General features: G+C 46.4%; 2 protein-coding genes across 6 annotated transcripts in view; one reads left to right on the top strand and one right to left on the bottom strand.

Annotated features, from left to right (window-relative positions):
- The window catches only part of LOC133342384 (MAX gene-associated protein-like), a 37,688-nt gene extending 26,906 nt beyond the window's left edge, over window positions 1-10,782 (top strand). The window contains 7 exon segments of the mRNA XM_061551521.1: window positions 891-1,112; window positions 3,231-3,342; window positions 4,440-5,047; window positions 6,452-6,617; window positions 7,606-7,881; window positions 8,533-8,895; window positions 9,056-10,782. Coding sequence (XP_061407505.1) covers window positions 891-1,112; window positions 3,231-3,342; window positions 4,440-5,047; window positions 6,452-6,617; window positions 7,606-7,881; window positions 8,533-8,895; window positions 9,056-10,041 — 2,733 coding nt within the window. The 3' untranslated portion in view covers window positions 10,042-10,782.
- Window positions 10,783-12,920: 2,138 nt separating this feature from the next.
- The window catches only part of LOC133342381 (SPARC-related modular calcium-binding protein 1-like), a 68,920-nt gene continuing 63,130 nt past the window's right edge, over window positions 12,921-18,710 (bottom strand). For 4 of the 5 annotated variants that reach the window (XM_061551510.1, XM_061551511.1, XM_061551516.1 and 1 more), the window contains exon 13: window positions 12,921-18,393. In XM_061551510.1, the coding sequence (XP_061407494.1) occupies window positions 18,351-18,393 (43 nt within the window). In that variant the 3' untranslated portion in view covers window positions 12,921-18,350. The remainder of the gene's footprint in view (window positions 18,394-18,710) is intronic. The other variant, XM_061551513.1, reaches the window with a different exon arrangement.

The following is an 18,710-nucleotide window of genomic DNA, read 5'->3' as shown; positions in this document are numbered from 1 at the left end:
CTTCTAATCTAGAATTGAGGAGAGAACTAGACGGACCATAAGATAGGAGCGCACTGAATGGACGGTGGAAAGCGATTGCGAAGAGTGGATAACAATGAGGGAGGCCGTTGCCAAGCAGTGGGATGTAAAGTCCAAGAGAAAAATAATGGTTGATGGTCATAAGGTTGCATGTAGGTCATGACCAATACCATAAGTTAGTTTCATTCCTGTGAAAATAATCCTTTGCTCAATCATACAAAACAATATACCACTGTTAGTGCTCTGGCTTATGAACGCATGATATCGTTTACATGTAAGAAATGTGTGTGGTGTCAGGATAATGGCAATTGTATTGGTGTGTGGTATATGTGTAATTTTATTTTGTAACAAAATCATTCGCTTAACCGTATTTGAGATTGTAGCCTTATTGAGACTGGGGAATTTTTTTTTGCCACTATTTATCCCAACTTTGCTTTGTACAACGGAACACCGGCGTTTGTGACCGCATAGTGCTGATTTATAAATGCAGGCAGGATTGTGAAGATACCAGTTGTGCAAATCAGCCAGTCTTTTAGGCAAATGTTATCGCAGTGGGATGCCGTGTGTGCAAGGAGTCGTGGGTTCAATCCCCACCGTGACGCCTGCTGTATATTCAGAGTTTGCATGTTCTCCCCCTGGTCACGTGGATTTTTCTCCAGATCTTCCGGTTTTTCCGTCCACATTTACATGCGTTTCGAGTATCTGGCTGCGATAAATTTCCGTATAAGCCACTTCGTTTTGACAGCCAGGTCGCTTCTGAAAACGTGCACTATAGCTCAGTGGGCCTTACCTGGTAAAATAAAAAAATGTTTTTAGAAGTTAATAAATCCTCACCTCGGTGTCCTTAGCATCCGCGTCTTTCTTATCTTCAGCCGACCCGGTCGAGCCTCATGCGCTCACTGCAGCTGGAGAAATTGATCGCTCTCAAGCTGCTCTCGGTGCCCATGGACGAGTTCTACGACCCCAAGGCCTCGCTGCACACGGTCAACGAGCGGCGACGGCGCTCGGAGCTGCGCGATCTCTTTAAGAACATCAAGAACCTTCTGGGCTTCCCGGCGCACACCAAGATGTCCAAGTACGCCCTGCTGAAGCAGGTGAGATCTGGGATGGGATGGCAACATGTGGTAAAAACGCTCTCTTCGGTCATTTGGCCATAATGAATGTCAATGTTTACACATACGGCTGTCGATTGGACTGCCATTGGATACATTGACACGTCGTTTAAAGAGAAAACAAATCCAAGTCGCGTGCATATGTATAGTATGTTAAGACGTCCTGCATAATTAACTTACATTTTGTGTTGTTAATTGAATTGCTTAGTCTTATTCTTATAAGAAGTCCCATTTTTTACATGCAGAATTTGCCCAATCTCTGGTCACATGAACTGTCCTTCTAACTTGTTCCACAACATCATTCCATCCCACCATCAGTCTCCTTTTGCCCTGCATGAGCATTGCCATAGCCCTTCTAGTTATAACTTTGTCTCTTTTGAACACACATGTCCACCATCTAAACCTAGCCTCCCTCACCTCGAATATTAGTAACCCCGGCCAGGGCTCTAACTGCTCTTTGAGAGCTGCACTGGCTCCCAGTACACTTTGTGGATAGTGTATAAACTCTGCCTATTAATGCACATGGCCTGTATAAACATGTCCAGTCTACTTGTCCAAAACCCCTCGCACCCTATCACAAACCTCATCACGGGCTGGTCTTCGCTGTACAGACAGCTCTGACCACAACGTCCCGAGTGTGTAAAAAAAAAAGTTTGAGGAGCGCAACTTTCTCGTATGCTGGGCCCGAAGGCTTGGAATTCACTTTCCAGCAAACAGTGGAAAGAAAAAATCTAATCTTTCAGAAACTTCTAAGATCTTCTCTTTTCAAACTTACTTTTGATTCATCAACTCGGAATGAATATTGTGATGAGCTGCTGGTCCAATATTGTAAGCGGCACAATATAAGTGACTTTCATATTTCCTGACACTGAATTGCCAGCCCGACGCTCGCCCCTAACGTCACTTAATAATCCGCCATCTAGGCTTCCGTATGACTGATGTCCTCAACGAGTAGACGGCTAGATGCATGCAGCAATGTGTGTGAACATTTGCATCATGTGTTATCAAGTTGAGTGTTACATTATCACACAAAAAATATACGTACTAAACAAATCATTCTCACAGTCGATTCACCCACATCATAGTACCTTCCAACGGATGTAGCACTGTTACTTCTCGCAAGCCTATCTAACATCTATCTTTGCAACAATCTTGGCAATATCAAACCACGTAAAGCCGAAACATCACCCCCGTGTTCTGGAAAAGAGCTCATTAAGTAAACCGTGTATAGCTGAAACACATGTTCGATAAAGCTTCGTTTGGTGACATTTTGCAATATATTTCAAGTTTTTTATTTAAGTGTTTGCCATCAATTCTCATGAGAAAGTTATAAACATTGGATATGGACTGGATGGAATTGGCAAAAATAAGCCTCTGGATGCGAATGCTTTCCAAAGGGTAATTTGAGAATGATGGAAAAACAATTTTGCCTGTCTGCACTTCTCAAATGAACGCACTAAACCCAAATGAGGCTCTCCACCCTGAAAGAATTGGCGAGGTTTTGACAGGCGTTTATGCATCAAATCCCCATGGCTTTGAATGTGCATATAGCTCATAGATTAAGCTGCCCATGATTAAAGCCATACAAGCTTGTGTACGTGTCAGGATCTTTTCAGGATTAACCAATTAATGTATTCATGATTTAAGCAACAAACTTTATTGTTTTTTCTAGACAATAAATGTGAGTCTAACTCTCCCCTCACTGCTGGGTAAAAGCCACCTCACATTTTCTGCCATTCCCTCCTTTCTTTGGTTGCTGCTGTTCACTATTGGCCTCCGAACCCTTTCATCTCATCTCTTCCACTGTCTTCCCTATACTTATTTTTCCTTTTCTCGATATCCACTTTGTACTTAATTTTGTCTTTCTCGTAGGTTCTAATTGCGCAACCTGCCAGATCTAACTTTGCAAGATGATCTATTCCAGTCGCACCATAGTTAACTATTTAATATAACAAAAATCTGATGGGGAAAAATTGTTGGGAAGTGCTTTTTATTGCTTGAATTAGTCTAGAATTGTTTTATGAATGATAAAAACTCATTGTATGTCGCTAATGGAATGGGCCCTTGTGCTGTGTGCCACCACTGTCGCTCCCCTTGCAGGCTCACAGTGAGATCCAGCATCTTCAGGAGCAGGGCGACAGGATGATTGCCGAGAAAAACAACCAGCTTCGACGGCGAGATGCCCTCTTGCGGAAGCTGGTTGGGATGACGCGTAAGCAGCAGCAGCTCGCTCTGTGGTCACACTGACATTCATTCTACAGTTTATTTTTTAAATGTACATTTGTGTTTCTAAGCACATATTGAAATCAGATTACACAAGGTTCGATGAGAAATGAATTCGGACAACAGACTATAGGCAGAAAGGAAAAACATTCCAAATGTATCTTGCCTAATTTGTAAAATTCTGAATGTATCTTGCTTATCCATAATACGGGTTTTTCGGTTGGATCGTGTAAATATATATGTCGTTAAACCTGCCACCGCCTGACACAGCCAATTAGTAAGGTTTGTCACTTAAACAGAACATGCCAATTCTTTACAAGTACAGCACAATGGTGTGTTAGAGAGCAAAGCCACAACATTTACAATCTGAGTACGACGTTTCGCCAGTAATTACAGCTAGCTTATCTTGCCTAATTTGTAAAGCCAAAGCAGCTGAGCAGGCCAAAGTAGAATGTTTCTGTTAAGTTCATCTTACTTGACTCATTAGGTCCTGGTGTCTAAAATGAAACCCAAGATAAGACAATTGTGATTCCTACAGGAATCGCATTGGAATGGTTAAAATTCCATCGGTTTAAATGTCTCCATTCGTGGTTCTTAGAGTCAAGTGGGATTATCCTGCCATCTGGTGGTGTTAATGGAAATGTCCGTTAAGAATGTTATAAATGTCAATGGAGAAGATAAGCCACCAGATTGCCAAAATGCTGTGAAGAAGGGCCATTTCTCGATACTTCTCATATCCAATTAGCACGGTTGGCTACATACGGTTCGAAAGAAGTTATACATACATAAATACATCACCTATTTTATCTTTTTAAGAAGTTAACTTTTAAGAAGTTAACTTTTAAGAAGTTATACATACAACGCCAAATACTTTGTTTGGTCTTGCATTCCAGTGAACAGCATGCCTCCCCTGCCCATCAACATCACGTGTATGAATATAAATTAATATAAATTCACTTGCATGCATAGTCCAAGCATTAACTTGGTTAGAGGTACAGTTAATTGTTACAAATTAATGCAGCATATAAAGTATCTTTCTATTTGGGAAGATTCATACGACTTTGTTTTATAATTTTTTTCCTCCAGAGAAAAAAGAAGATGTTATCATCAGAAAGTTGGAGTACATCTGTGCCAAGCACAGGATTAAAGAAAAGCTTAAGCTGACTTCGCCAAAGGATCCAGAGGAGGACATTAAGACGTACATTTTACCATGCAACCAGCCCCTGAGAGGGCGTCCACGCAAGATAGCACCCAAGCCATCTTCGGCTGGGAATCGGCAACACGAGTCAAGTCAGCTGGACAGTGAGGAACAGCCTTTGTCGCCACAAGAGCGTATATTGCCACCTCCTCCACCGCTGCAGTCGCAGCCCAAGCGGCAGACGAAACCCCATTCCCAAAGTGAGACGGAGTCTTCCTCTCAACCGCAGGCTCAGTACGAGTCTCAACTGCGGCCCAGTCTCAATGGCCGAGCGCAAACCAAGTCCGAGTTTGAGCAGCAGCCAGATGACCAGTTGCAACTACAACCCCAGGCTGAATCTCAACCGGAGGCTCGGTCCAAGTCTCCGTTGCATTCTCGGTCAGAGTCTCAACAGGAGCCAGAACTCAAGTCTCAGCTGCAGCCCCAGATCCACTGTGAGCCACAGCCTCAACTAGAGCCCCAGCTGGTTTCTCATCTGCTACCTCTTAAACCCCAGGTATACACTTGCTGTTTTTTTTACGATTGCATTGAAATACATGAATAATTTTGCAGTTAATAACGGAAAATAAGTCCCGTTTCCTCAACTTCCAAGTTGCGCCCCTCATTAATCCAAATCCCCCAATAAGCAATCATTCAATCCCTGGCTCTCCCAATGAATAAAAACAAATCTTGCCGATGACCACAGTACCTTAAATGTGCCCTGATCTCATGAGATTTTGGAAGCTAAGCAGGATTGATCGTGGTTAGTAATTGTGTGCGAGTGCTTGTGAATACCAGTTTGCCAGGAAATGACCGTTCAGCAAATAGGTTCTTGAAGCAATACTTGTGAAGCTTTACCCTTATATCCATGGGTTTTCTTCTGGCATTCCGGTTCTGCCCCACATGGCAAGAACTCATTATTTGAGGTGATCAAAAGCATCCTATTGTAGGGCCCTCTTAAGAAAAAGTCTTGGGACTCCCGTGAAGCTTTTTGTGGGTAACTGAAGGACATCATTTAGGTTAAATGTTTATTCGTATAACGCAGTTGTCTCCTCAACGTATATATGGTAACTAGATGTTAACTGCCTTGCCTGGTATACAGGCGGTCGTGGGTTCGATCCTAACCCTGACGCCTGCTGTATATTTGGAGTTTGCATGTTCTCCCAGTGGTCATGTGGATTTTTCTCCGGGTCTTCCGGTTTTTCCTCCACATTTAGAGACATGCGATTAAGAGTATTTGGCTGCTATAATTTTCAATGTGATAAGCCAACTCGTTGAGCTATTTCATTTGTGACCAGATCGCTTGTGAGAAAGAGCTGCATAGGTCAGTGGACCTTACTTGGTCAAATAAAAAATATTTGTAAAAATGTAATATCTAAAAACACGAATAAATAACACTGGTCAACAAAAAAAACACTTTTTTCTGGCCTGGACTTTTGCAGCTGTTCTAGACTAATTTCAGGGTGCTGATTTCAAATCTGATCTCAGATTTGCTCTATCACATCTCATTTTATGCTATCGGCATACCCCATTTTCATTGATTTTACCCGAAATTAACTCTGTCACTTATGATTGCAAGTTGTTGCGAGTCAGTGACTGCTTTAGTGTTAAAATATGGTGCTGTATTTTTAGGATAGTGTGTTTATAATATAATTTTATTTAATATTTTTCTTTTGCAGTTTTTATTGAAAATGCAATATTTCATATCTCAAACCTGATGTGATAGACAAAAACTGATGCCAGATTTGGAATCGGCACCCCAAAATTACCTTAAGACCGTTGGAATACCTTATGCCAGAAAAAGTGTGACCAGTGTAATCCTTGCAAAGTATGTGGACCGTTGCTGTAAAAAATGGCCTGGTTGCAAATGCATTCCCACTCGTTTCTGTTGTGACGCGTCGTCCGCGAAACCGTTGTGCAGCTTAAAGCGTGCGCATCTGGGAACAAAGATACGGCAGCCACGACCGCGAGTGCCCCTACCACCATCCCTGCGGCTCCTCCACTCAAGTCGTCCGTGGTCTCCCAAGCGACTAAGAAGCCGTCAGTGGCCCGCAGCCGCCCTCTGATCCTCACCCGCAAGCGCCCATGTATGTACTGAAATTGCCTCGTCCTGCAAATGTTTCTCCCGAACCAACCCCACGCATCGCTTGCCGTGTATCCGTAGACTCTGTTTTCCAAATGCTAAGTTGCTCGCTCGTTGAATTGTGTGCTTTGTGAGGATAACCGACATAAATGCTTGGCTTTTGCGTGCAAAAACTGATTGGTAATATTGGTCTGGAAAGCCATAAGTTGATGGACTAAAGATTGTTGAGTTATATTAGCAGCACGCAAGTTGTCCGTCCCTCCCAGCCAGCGAGCCAAACTTTTACCTTTATACTCAGTTTAATCCCCTTTCTCTCTTTCTTTCCCTCCCCTCTATATCCTCCATCTGCCTCACTCACACCTCTCAATATCTCACAAGCATCTCCCTCCCCCACCTCCCTCTGTCTCTGTCGCATTTGCATGGAGGGTGGGTACGGGAAGGCATGACGTCAACACGGCGCAAGAACCCACAACATGCGGGCAGATTCTTTATGTAGCGTTGCATCGTTAACAAAACGTGCTCCGTCCGTCACTATTCTTTTCACGGTACTAAGGTTTCTCACTTTATTGCATTGCAAACTATTAAGCTATGTGTGTATATATATTGTGTATTTTTATCTGGGTAAGGTCCACTTAGCTATATAGCTATTTTTCAGAAGTGACCTGGCCACAAATAAAATGGCTCAACAGGAGCGGCTTATAACATGGATATTTATAGCAGCCAAATACTCTAAACGCATGTCGATTCTAAATGTGGAGGGAAAAACCAGAAGAGCCGGATAAAAATCCACACGACCACAGGGAGAACATGCAAACTCCAAATATACAGCAGGCGTCAGGGTTAGGATTGAACCCACATTTGCCTGTATAACAGGCAAGGCAGTTAACATCTAGTTACCATATATGTTGAGGAGACAACTGCGTACAGATGTCGGGATCGGGATCGAACCTACGACTTGCATACCACTGCGGCACCCATTGTTGTTCTTCCAGACGCGGTGGAAGCACACGAGTCGCCGACCACGACGACAACTGTCACAAAGTGGACCAGCGTCAGCAGCAACGCCGCCACCAGGGGAGACTCCCCCATCCACGTGACGTCCGACGGCCTGCTGATGACTTCTCACGGGCAGGTGCTCACGCTGAAGGGGAAGATGCTGCCGAGCCACTCCAACGCGTCCGGCGCGCAGATCATCATGACGCAGGGTGTCCTCCAGGGCAAACCACTCGCGCCCAAAGGTCATGACAAAGTGGGCGCTGGAGCTCCAGGTAAGGATGTCTGGCTCGTACCTGTGCGGCTGGGGAACCCACGCTCGCAATCAACTGCTGCATTGTTTGAGTGTTTTTGTGTTTTATGCAGCGCGGTCTTCTTGCCTGTTTGTGACAGACAAAAAAAATCTACGCTGCCCCCCCCTCCCCACCATTTCGGTGTATAAAACAGCTTTTTAAGGAATGTAAATGTGAGGTTAGTTTTCTAGAGGGATTACTCTTGCCAACGATTCCTTATTTGATCATTTATTGGTGTGGTGTAAAGATATATGCTACTGCCTTTTGTCAACATGCTGCTTGATGAAGGTTTTCCCAAGCCGTTCAGATTATGGGCGTTGTTTAACCTAACTTCACGCTGGGGATGTACGTTGGTGAAGGGAGGTGACCACGGACCAGTTCCGATATCACTCGCCACTGGCGTTAGCTGTGGCTCCAACTCGGCTCTCTGGGTTCTATTGTGCTGTGTGCTACTTGCACCACTTCTGTACCCTTAAATGGTGCAACGTGTAACTGTATAAAGTAAGTAACTACATACTGACAGTCCCAGTTCCCTGCCTCAAGAGAGAGAATCTCGATGGGCAAAACACACAAGCCGTACGTAAACGTCGTCGGTTAAATCGGCGATTGTCTTTTTTTTGTGCGTGCGTATAGGCATTGCGTCCGTCACGATCCGCCTGCAGTGCGTGAACGTGCCCACCTCAGGCGTGAGCCCCGTCACTCAGGCCCTGGAATACAGAAACTCGCGCTGCGACACCACGTCGTCCACCGTCACTAGCACCAGCTCCAGGCCCGTCCCCAGTTTACTTTCGGAATCGCCCGTCTGTTCACAAGCGGCGGTGGAGTCCGGTGCTAGCGTTGCCACGGTCGACACGGCACAGGTCTCTGAATCACCAGAGGGGGCTCCGGCTGATGGAAGCTCATGGGCGGCGAGTAAAGAGGTGCCAGACGGCAAGAGCGGTACGGACTTGATGGAGACGACTGAGACTGCAGGGCAAGATGAGGCGGAAGACCCCGGTATGTATTTTTTTATCAAATCTAATAGGTAATGGAGTGTCTTGTGTTACTCTTAACCACGTGTAATTTTTGTGCGTTTTGATGCACGTCCGTCACTCGAGTCGACTTGGATTTTCTAACTCTCGTGTTAATTTGAGTTTATGCCTTTCTTGTATTGCAGATTCTGATTTGTTCAAAATAGTGAGCGTAACATCGCTTGCTGTTGAGCAATCGAATGAATGCCGTACGAAAGGTGATGAGGCCCCCCTCTTAAAAGATGGCATAGCGAACAATGCAAGTGTTGCAGACAACAACACGCCTTGTGAAACCGTCTCTGTGGACAGCGTCGGCAGTCTCGCATCAGTGATGAGTCCGGACGCTGATGACGCCCACCAGGACAATGCGGATACCTCCATGAGCGATGCCGACACTGAAGGCCCAGCGGCCGTGTCCCCTACACATTCCTACAAAGGATCAATTGTCAACCCTTCCCCACCGAGCCCTCCAGTGCCACTCGAGCCTCTGACATTGTCGGCATCATCAACTCGTGGAGATAACCTCAGCAAAGACCACCCAAGCAGCTGTACCCCGGCGTCCACCAGAACTCTCCCTACAAATAATTCCTCGCATGCCCCCTTGTCCCACCGTCCAACGCGGCTTCCCTCCATGTTTCTGGCATCTGGCTGTATAAACGCTGCCTCCGCCATGGGCACCATTCCGTGCAGTGTGAGGCTTCCCACCCTGTCACTGTCCCAACAGGCCACGTTGGCTTTGCAGGCGTCCGCCAGGTGTTTGCCCGACCCACCCAGCAAGCCCACAGCCACCACGGGGCCCCCGGCATCTCTCTCCTCCTTGCAGGTCAAGGTCTCCTCGACCGTGCCGGCGACGGTGACAACCACCACAGCTGCCGTAGTGGCGGCAGATGGAGAGGAATCACCGGGGCCCCTATCGCCGGGGGCCCAGGCGACGACACATTCCTTGGGGGCGACGATGGGCAAGAAACCGGCGTTGAGGCCCATGCCGCAGCTGTTGCAAATGCAACAATCCAAGGTGCCGCGTGTGACTTCGCGCACGCCCAGGTCGCTGCCGCCGCTCTCTCGCGTCGCGAAGCCACCGTCGCCGCTCGGTGGTGACGAGTCGCCCGGCGAGCAGAGCTGCCTCGACTGAGCGCGCGGGCCCTGACATCGCAGCGCCGTTTGATCACGTGCGTATCGCAGAGACTCGGGACCGGCGCGCCGCCTGCATTCTGCGGTTGGAACTATCACGGCGTGGGCCTTTAGTGTTCCATGCTGATCTCTTCACTCGCAGCTCTCTTGTAGAGCGACACAACTGGGGTGCCTTTATTTGTTGTGCAAGATGAAACGGCATTGTGTCATAGCTTTTGTGCATTGCACCTAGTTTCTACTGGTTGTCGCGTGTGTACATAAACGTTGCGTGTGTATAGTGAGTGAGGGTGGGCAAAGGAAGATATGCGGGTGTCTTGTAACACTGAATCAATTAATTTCGTTCACTTTGAAACATGACATTTTTCTTCAACTTTTTAAAAGAAATGTTCACGCTGGAACGACACTAATGAAAATCGAATCGTTGAAAGTAATTTAAGCTGTCATGTTTGCTTTGAAAAAAAAGATATTCGCCCATCTAAAGGATAATGTTTTCCGTGTCATTTAACATATATAGGCAGCCATTAGGTAATGAATAATATGAAAAATAATTAAATGTGATGCAAGGCGGGTACAAGGAGTAGATATTCTGATGAATATATTTTTACATGGCCTTTTTACAACGTTAATCCTGTACACCAATCCACGATGTACTATTTGTTCCCCTGGTTTATGATAGTAAATAATGCTCCTCATATAGCGTCAGCTTTTGAGTACACAATAAAGTATGATAAACCATTTGTGACATTGTATTCTTTCACATTTTATTGCAAATGTTTGTTCATACACGCCATTCATTTATTTTAACGTGTGTACGTTTAAATACATACTAAAAGGCAAGGGACAAAGAGTTTGGTTATATGCAAACGTTTCCTGTTGAAATGGAGTTCTGTGCTCATTGTGGTCAGAATTACACGAACAAAATTTGGACTGCAAGTTAACACTTTACAACTTGGTTGATTCATTTCAACCCGTGAGAAATTGGTAGGAATATCATCCAAGCAATCTGTTGTGATGACTTTAACTCGGGTGCAGGTGGGGGGGTGAAAAATGTCACACTGGTGACCCCCAAGTCTGATGTGTGCGTTGGAATTTAAGACGACTTAATTCATTCTTCACCCTCTGTCAGGTCTTCATCAGCGGCGTGAGCTTGTATTTCGGTATGCTGCACTAGCCCATTCGTGTGGTTATACTGGTAGGAACCTCCTGGTTACACCAGCCCACAGGGGATTATTGTGTTCGTCCAACGTGCATCCAAAAATGGGAGGGGTGGGGCTGGGTGCAGAGGGGGTGGGGGGGGGGTGGAGGGTTGGAGAGGTGGGGCTGGTCACCCCGTGGTGCCCTTATTAAACTCAACGTTTAACCTACTCACGCTGGCTTGTGCCCGCCCTCAGTCGGGCATATTTGCGGAATACACCACACCGCCATTGACCGAGCAACCCAACGTTCCTACCAGCTCCCTCCACAGGAATGTGTTTGCAGTACGTTTGACCACATGTTTGGTCCATGACACCTGCACGCCTTCGCATTTCCGGGGATCAATGTAACTGCTTGAACCAAAGAAGATCACACTCGGTGGCGGTGAGCTCTGTACTTTTTATACACAATGGCTAATTGATTAAATGTTTTAGGGTTTCATTAGACCAGGGTTCTACAACCACTAACAAAGAGGAGCCATTTTTTTTATCGAATTCGGTAAGCAACTTAATATATTTCAAGAGCCACAATGCAATGAGAATAAGGGACGGCGTTCCTTATTAAATAGCTCACGAAGCGGTCCTTAAAGAGGCAGACGCGGCTGCCGAGCTCCAGGCTGCCGACCCCTGCCTGCGTTAAGACCGATCCGAACTGCCCCAACACTAAAGTGCCCCGAATTTCACGTCTGTAATTTCTAATGTAAATATCTGCATTACAACCTGTAGCATTAAAATTGTTCAAAAGTATTTGTGGAGAAAAACGTTCGAGCTGTTACCGAGTTCTTGTAACGTTAATAAAAATAAATATGCAGTCGGATTTCTTACAAATATAAATATATCGTAATTTTTTTGCGTTTATTAAGCCTGCTTAGCCGCAAGAGTGCACAGCACCTAGCGTTTGTTCCTTGTTCTTGGAGACTGCGCTATGCTTTATGACCAAGTAACATCAATCGTGCCAAACAAATTAAGTGGTTTTACTTATCCAGCCCTTGGAGGGTGGGGGGCGCGGGGGAAGAGGTTGGCCTGACAGAGTGCATTAGCAGAATAATGCTTTTGTTCCAGAAATGCAAGGGACACTAACCAAGAGCAACACTGTGGGCGCCTGATGAACGACTCGCCACCAGTCGGCGTGCGCGGCAGTTAACTGGCGGACGGCACGACGGACGAATCGCTTCCACGGTCGTAAGGGGACCGACTTGACTGCCCAAACCCCACATTAGTGCTGATATTTACCGACCCTTTTTTTTGTGTGTGCACTGTTGGAGTTTTTGTTGATGCGTAAGCTGCGCTGTTCAACATTGTGGAGCCCCGTAAATACCAATATTAGTTTTTTTTACTTGAAGTTTTTGTTTTAAACCCTTACCCCTGTACCCCCCCCCCCCCAGCAGTCTGGCAGCCTGTGGGTTATATATTTAATAATAACACAACTTATGACGCGCGGAATGTTGCGGACTATCGCATTGTTCCGGTGAGACTCGCTTGTGTGGCGATCGAAACGTCGTGATATTTAATTATTTTTCATTCAATTTTTTATTTCTTATTTTTTTATCGACGTGGCTTTACCGAAAGGGCCATAGACTAGTATTTGGCTGCCCTAGATTTCCACATGACAAGCCACTTTTGTTGAGCTATCATTTGTGACAGCCAGGTCGCTTCTGAAAAAAGAGCTATACAGCTCGGTGGGCCTTATCTGGTCAAATACAAAAAATAGTTCATAGTTTAAGTACAGCCCGTGCGTGTGCCATTGGTGGTTCGCTGACGCCCGACAGACCGAGGCGACTGCCAGCAGAAGAGAATTTGGCAGCAGCCGTGTGCCGTTTGCCTGTTTATCTGCTGTCCTGGCTCCACGTCTGGTGCCCCGTTGGATCAAACTTCCAATTAGCGGTTGAGAATGTTGTCCCTGGGAGTGCGTGGTTTTTTGGAAAGGGTGTAAAAAGTAAATAACTGAAAAGTGTCTGTGCACGTTTTTGTGAAAGATTTTTTTGAGGCCACGCCGATGTATAAAGAGATCGAGTGTTTCACAACAGCGTCCAATGGTGGGACGAAGAGATGTACAGCCCACGTCTTTTAGACCGTGATGTTTGGCTGTGCCAGAACCCCGAAATTTGGCAAACGTTCAAATTTTTTCATGCGGTTCGTACAATTTCTGCAATGTTCAATCTGTGACGAAGGTTTTCCGAAGCGTGGCGAAAACACGTTGTGCAGCAATATGAGGGTGTTTTATTTCGACAACACAATTGCCATTCAGTGACACATCGCAGGAGATGTATAGCTGCAGGACAGACAGGAGAGCTTTTAGCAAGTGGCAATTTGTGCTGTCCCTGCTTGGAAGTTCCACTTTGTCAGTGGCCCGTCACTGGAAGCCGCCACTTCATTTACAGTCACTCCCTGGGATTTGGTTTAGGCAACCTGGCCACCAACTTGAAACTGCTCGTGCAAATGATCTCATAACTTTAGTTGTTTCTTTTTGTTCAGGCGTTAGAGAGCTTAAATGTGTTTTATGTGGGTAGCGGCAGTTGATATTCAGCTAATACGTGGGGACATTACTAGTGATCTGGCACCGATTTCGCACATTTTAAATCCAATACAATACCATTGGCGGCTGGTGCTCGTGTCATTTCAGAATGGGGGTGGCTTTGATCGATCAGATTTCCTGGTGGTGGAGTCTCTCTCTCACCTGTTCAAGCTCATGTACGAGGGACTTTGAGATCTGGCTCCACGCGCCGAGTTATCGATAGAATATTGGGTTCGATTCTCGAAATATGTGCGCGTTATAAATAGCGTTTATCATCATCAAGTTGTATATGAGGGAGAGGTTTTGTGCTGATGTTCTGGTGTTCTTGGAATTTCGGCCTTGGACTCATTTTTACTGCAGCATGAAAGAGATGGAAGCAGATCATTCGGAGGGTCACCACTGGGAGTGACCGAGGTTAAAGATACCACAGAAGAATAACGGCCCCTTTGCACACATTACTCTTTAACTTGCCTTTATTACATTTTTTAAGTTTTTTTGCATTTCATTTAAAAAATATTTTTTTTCGATTTCAAACTGGGGCTAGAGTGGTGTCATGGTGTCCTTGGCTTTAAAAAACTGGAAACCATCAACACCCTTGCATGCGACCTAGCTTGCTTCATGGTTAATCGATTGTAAAACTAAACCCAGTCACAGATGATTTGCCCCATCACCTGCAATCCAACAAGTAGCACACTTTTTATCATACTATCTGCGTGTGACCAAATCGCCCGGAATGCATCCGAGCTCATTGCATCTCAAATTAAGCTGGGAGTTCAGCTGTGATTGTGCTCGGAGGGAGCAAACACGTTGCATAATGAGTTATTTTTGGCTGTATGAACAGTATGTTGAACTTCTTTCACACCGTACATAGCCAACCGTGCGAATCGGAGGTTGTGGTGCTCGGCAGCTGAATGATGTTCAACAAAATCCATTGTTGTACTGTACTTGTCTGAAATCAATGCCCCTTGTCCTCGCCAACTAACATTGACCAGCGGGGTGAAGTATGGTTAAAAAAAATCCCCCACAAACCTGCACGGTGTGGGGAGGCTAGGTATCCAGCAGTGGATCGACAAAAAATGATTTCAGTGTGCACATGCCCACTGTCCCGAGTAAGTATTCACATTCAGGAGAACCACAAGGGGGCTGTATAATCGGCGTAACTTTTGTCCAACCGTTTGTGAGGCTACTGGGACGCTGAGGGGGCAATACAATCGTCTTAAGTTTCCATCTGCGCTTTAGATAAATTAAAAAAAGCAGTTCCCATCGAGCATGCACCAACGGACAGGGTTGATTGTGTTTATTTTCGAGAGGGCAAGTGTGTGTTAATCGACCAGGCTTCAGAATGACACCACACCGGTTGCTTGATGGAATGAATCGATGCTCGGCAGCTGCCAACAACCCTGTGCAAAGCAGAAAGCAAACCTCCAAGCCCCAGAACGGGGCTGGTAGCTCCCTCTGGATGGAGCCATGTCCGTGGCCACGTTTTTCGTGTGCACGTAAGCTCAACACCGATGCACGATCGTGGGTTACGGTAGCTAACGTTGAAAACTAAAAAAGCGAAGTCTGGTTCGTTCCACGTTTTGATTTATAAAGAAACGTCTCTGCCAGCTGAATGATTTGTTTCTAAGTGCCGAGAGAATTGTTTTGTAATGCTGCTACACAGATCTACGTCTCACAGGGGACGTGCAGAATTTCAATAGACCAACGCGAGGGGATTCAACTATTCGAGTAAACTTCCAAGTCCCTTTTTTAAATCCTTTATATTAAGTTCGCTTGCTTGCGTGCTTGCTTGCTTGCTTACGACCGTGCAAATCTTTCGGTCGTTTTTTAACCCACTTCCCATGATCCAATCAAGCTGACATTTTCCACACAGACTCGTTGTGCGTGACAATTTTCGTGAAATTTTTTTTCCAAAATTTTACACTGTTTAGGGAAATTTTTTTAAATATTTAATTACCAATTGCTTAATGCTGGCGACAATCATCTGACCCATAGGTGGGAGCCATCTCAAGCCAGAGGACGAGAGGACTCTAGCCGCCACGCATATAAAGGATTTATAGTGAAAAACTTGTTTTTACGGGTTAATTTTTTTTCTTTTTGGTGATAAATTTTCACGCTCTCACCAGTCTCAGGTGCGGGGTGAAGGCAAGTTTGTGGGCAGGGAGAGAGACAGGTCAGAAAATAGCCCTTCTGTTGGCGATGGCTTCGCTGGGCAATTTCACAGCCACATTTTTTTGGACGGGGTTCAAAAGTGGGTCCCTCTAGCCTCGTTTAACCCTCTCCCGTACGGAGACGTCTGAATGTTGCAGGGTTGCGGGTGTCCCGTTCGCCGCCCAATCTCGGAACGCGCGAGTGGCTCTCTGCGTTGATTGTATTTAGAGAAGCAGAGCGCCGTTGTTTTTAAACACGTCGTCCTCGCCGCAGAGAACCGGAGCGAACACGACCATACACTTTGATAGCCGGCGCCAAACTGTGCCACGCGCCCTCCCGCACACGGCCTTGTGGGAGCCTCTGCACCAATAAAGTTATTTTATTTGAGCTTTTTTTTTCTCTTCCGACTCCGTTCCGATGACGGAATGGGAAAGGGTTAATAACCCCCTGGAGGCCTCCCTCCCCCAAGCCGTCGCGATCCGCCACTGATTTTGCGTGACAAAAAACGAATGAAAACAAAAACACAACTAAAGAAAAATCCCTACAGGCAATGCTTACTTTTGACGCGAATGCTATCGGTATCTTGTTAATGAGTCCTGACGTTGCTTCTTACGAGGAGTGTGTACGAGTTATTGTTTGTGTTTTTTTTAGATGGGGCTTATACTTACCCCAAAGTGCCGTGCTCCGCGGAGAAATTAAGTTAGCGAAACACTGCAGAATGTACAAATACTTGTCCTGTTTCCTACGGTCATCTAAAACCTGGCGAAAAAAACTAGTCTAGTTTCTAGATCACGGCAATATAAACAAATTACTGCAAACAAATCTAATTATTTTTTTGCAGTTTAACGACAAGCTATTCTGTTCTCTTTTTTGTCTTTTTTTCCAGTCTCTTCTGTAACTGGAGTCGCACATACACTCTGTGTGTGGAACGCAGAGGTCAATCTTCCACTCGTGGACGCATTCCGCGCACAAAAGCATCGTCATCGGCAGAACTTGGCACAGGGGATACACCAGCGGTGATTGGGGTTGCCACTTGGGAGTTTCAAAATTATCCGTCTCTCTCTTACCCAACTGAAATTTCTCTTGTTTGCACACAAATAAGACAAATATCCAACCCATAATCTTTAACAGGCTGTTGGGAGCATGCCCTGTTAGCGAGCGCTTACGAAGGCCTGGACGGCGCACCAGTGGGTGGTGGTGGTGGTGTGGCCAGCACCACGCATTTATCCCCAAATGCTGACGTTTACACAACGCGATTGGTACGCATTCGAAGCCGAGTTGAGCAGAGGGACCGGTTCATCGAATCGCCACTCATGTGAACCTTGGCCGGAGTCGCCAGGATTCGTAGCGCGTCTCGCTAACCGTGACGCTGCCCACTGACCCACTGACAACATTGAATTCTCGTAGGCAAAACCGTTTGCACACACGGGGTAACACAACCACGAGGTGTGTTCCATAGAAATCAATCGTGTAACCAGGTGCAGAAAAACACTTGGTGATTACGGTTTTGTAACCGCAAGATCAAGGGCGAGAGTGAAATGGAGAGAGAGAGAGACGGCAATTGTATCCAACACTTTCCGCAAATTATTATTATTAAAAAAAAAATCCACCACGATAAGAAAACGCTTGCACAAAGGCATGCTGCTCACGAACGGCATGAAGGCACGGACGCCCATCATGCCGTGCGTGCACGTCACGCGACCACCCACCCCAGTGCCCTCAACCTTGCCCAAACCACCAGCTCCGAAGAGCTTGAACACGTGGCCGTCGACAAAGTGACCGTCCCACGAGACGGTAGAGCGAAGCACGCCGAGGAACCCGGTGGTGACGGCGCGAGTCACACGGGCGGCACAAGATTGTCGCGTGGCCACGTGGTGGTGGCGGCGGCGGCGGCGGCGGCGGTGGTGGCGGTGTTGGTCCCGGGATTCGTGTCCCGCTCTGCGTTGTCCGCTTCTCGACGCGCGCGTCGCGGGCGGGAAAACGTCGCGTAAACAAAACCGAAACAATTTTCGCCAGCTTCACGGATCGATGTGGAGATCCGTTTTTTTTAAGGAACGACAACAACAACAATAACGACAGCTCGTCGCGATTCGTACCGGGGGAGCGACGTTCACGCTCCCCCCTTCCTCCGTTCAGTCGACAAACCCGCAGTCCTCTCGGACCACCACTGCCAGGCTGAGTTACAAATTACCGACGCTCGTTTATGCGGATTAATAAAATATAATTTACTTATCGTCTGTTGTTAGGTAAGCTTCATAAAGCTGGACAATGGTGGTCCCTAGGCACTGGTGGGTTAATGCGTGTTAATCATCACCGCTCTCGCTTGCTCGAAAGTGCACTTACAACGCTCCGAATGTCAAAAAAAAAAATCCTTCGACTTTTTTTTTCCCTTTTCTTTTTTTCACAGCCTCTCGCGACGTCAGCCATCGGCTTGCATGGTAGTCGACCCGGCTAATCTCTCCTCCTCTGACTTTGCCTCACTCCTGATGGCCTGCTGGACGGACAGAGGAAATCACAGTCAGCCGAAGTTTGTGAGCCCGTCAGCCCGGCGACAGCATTCAGATACGGCATCGTACTGGCGGCAATTACACACCCCTCTGCTCCTACTTGTGGGGGCTGACACACATTCGCGTAATTTAACTCGGGCATTTTCAAAATGACAATCTCCCCATGCCAACGTCCGCTACAGAGCCGCTGATTTAAACGCCGCAGTTGATTGTGCCAACAAAGACACAAGAGTGGGCGTGCTAAAGTGACTCGAACTGAGCAACTCATTTTTCCCACCGAGTGGACCTAGGGGGAGACCCGCAA

This window comes from Lethenteron reissneri, chromosome 14, assembly GCF_015708825.2.
Source record: "Lethenteron reissneri isolate LAM-NWPU_2019-01 chromosome 14, ASM1570882v1, whole genome shotgun sequence".
Lineage (NCBI taxonomy): Eukaryota > Metazoa > Chordata > Hyperoartia > Petromyzontiformes > Petromyzontidae > Lethenteron > Lethenteron reissneri.
The sequence above is the reverse complement of the archived record's forward strand: the minus strand, read 5'-3'. Positions and strand labels throughout refer to the sequence as shown.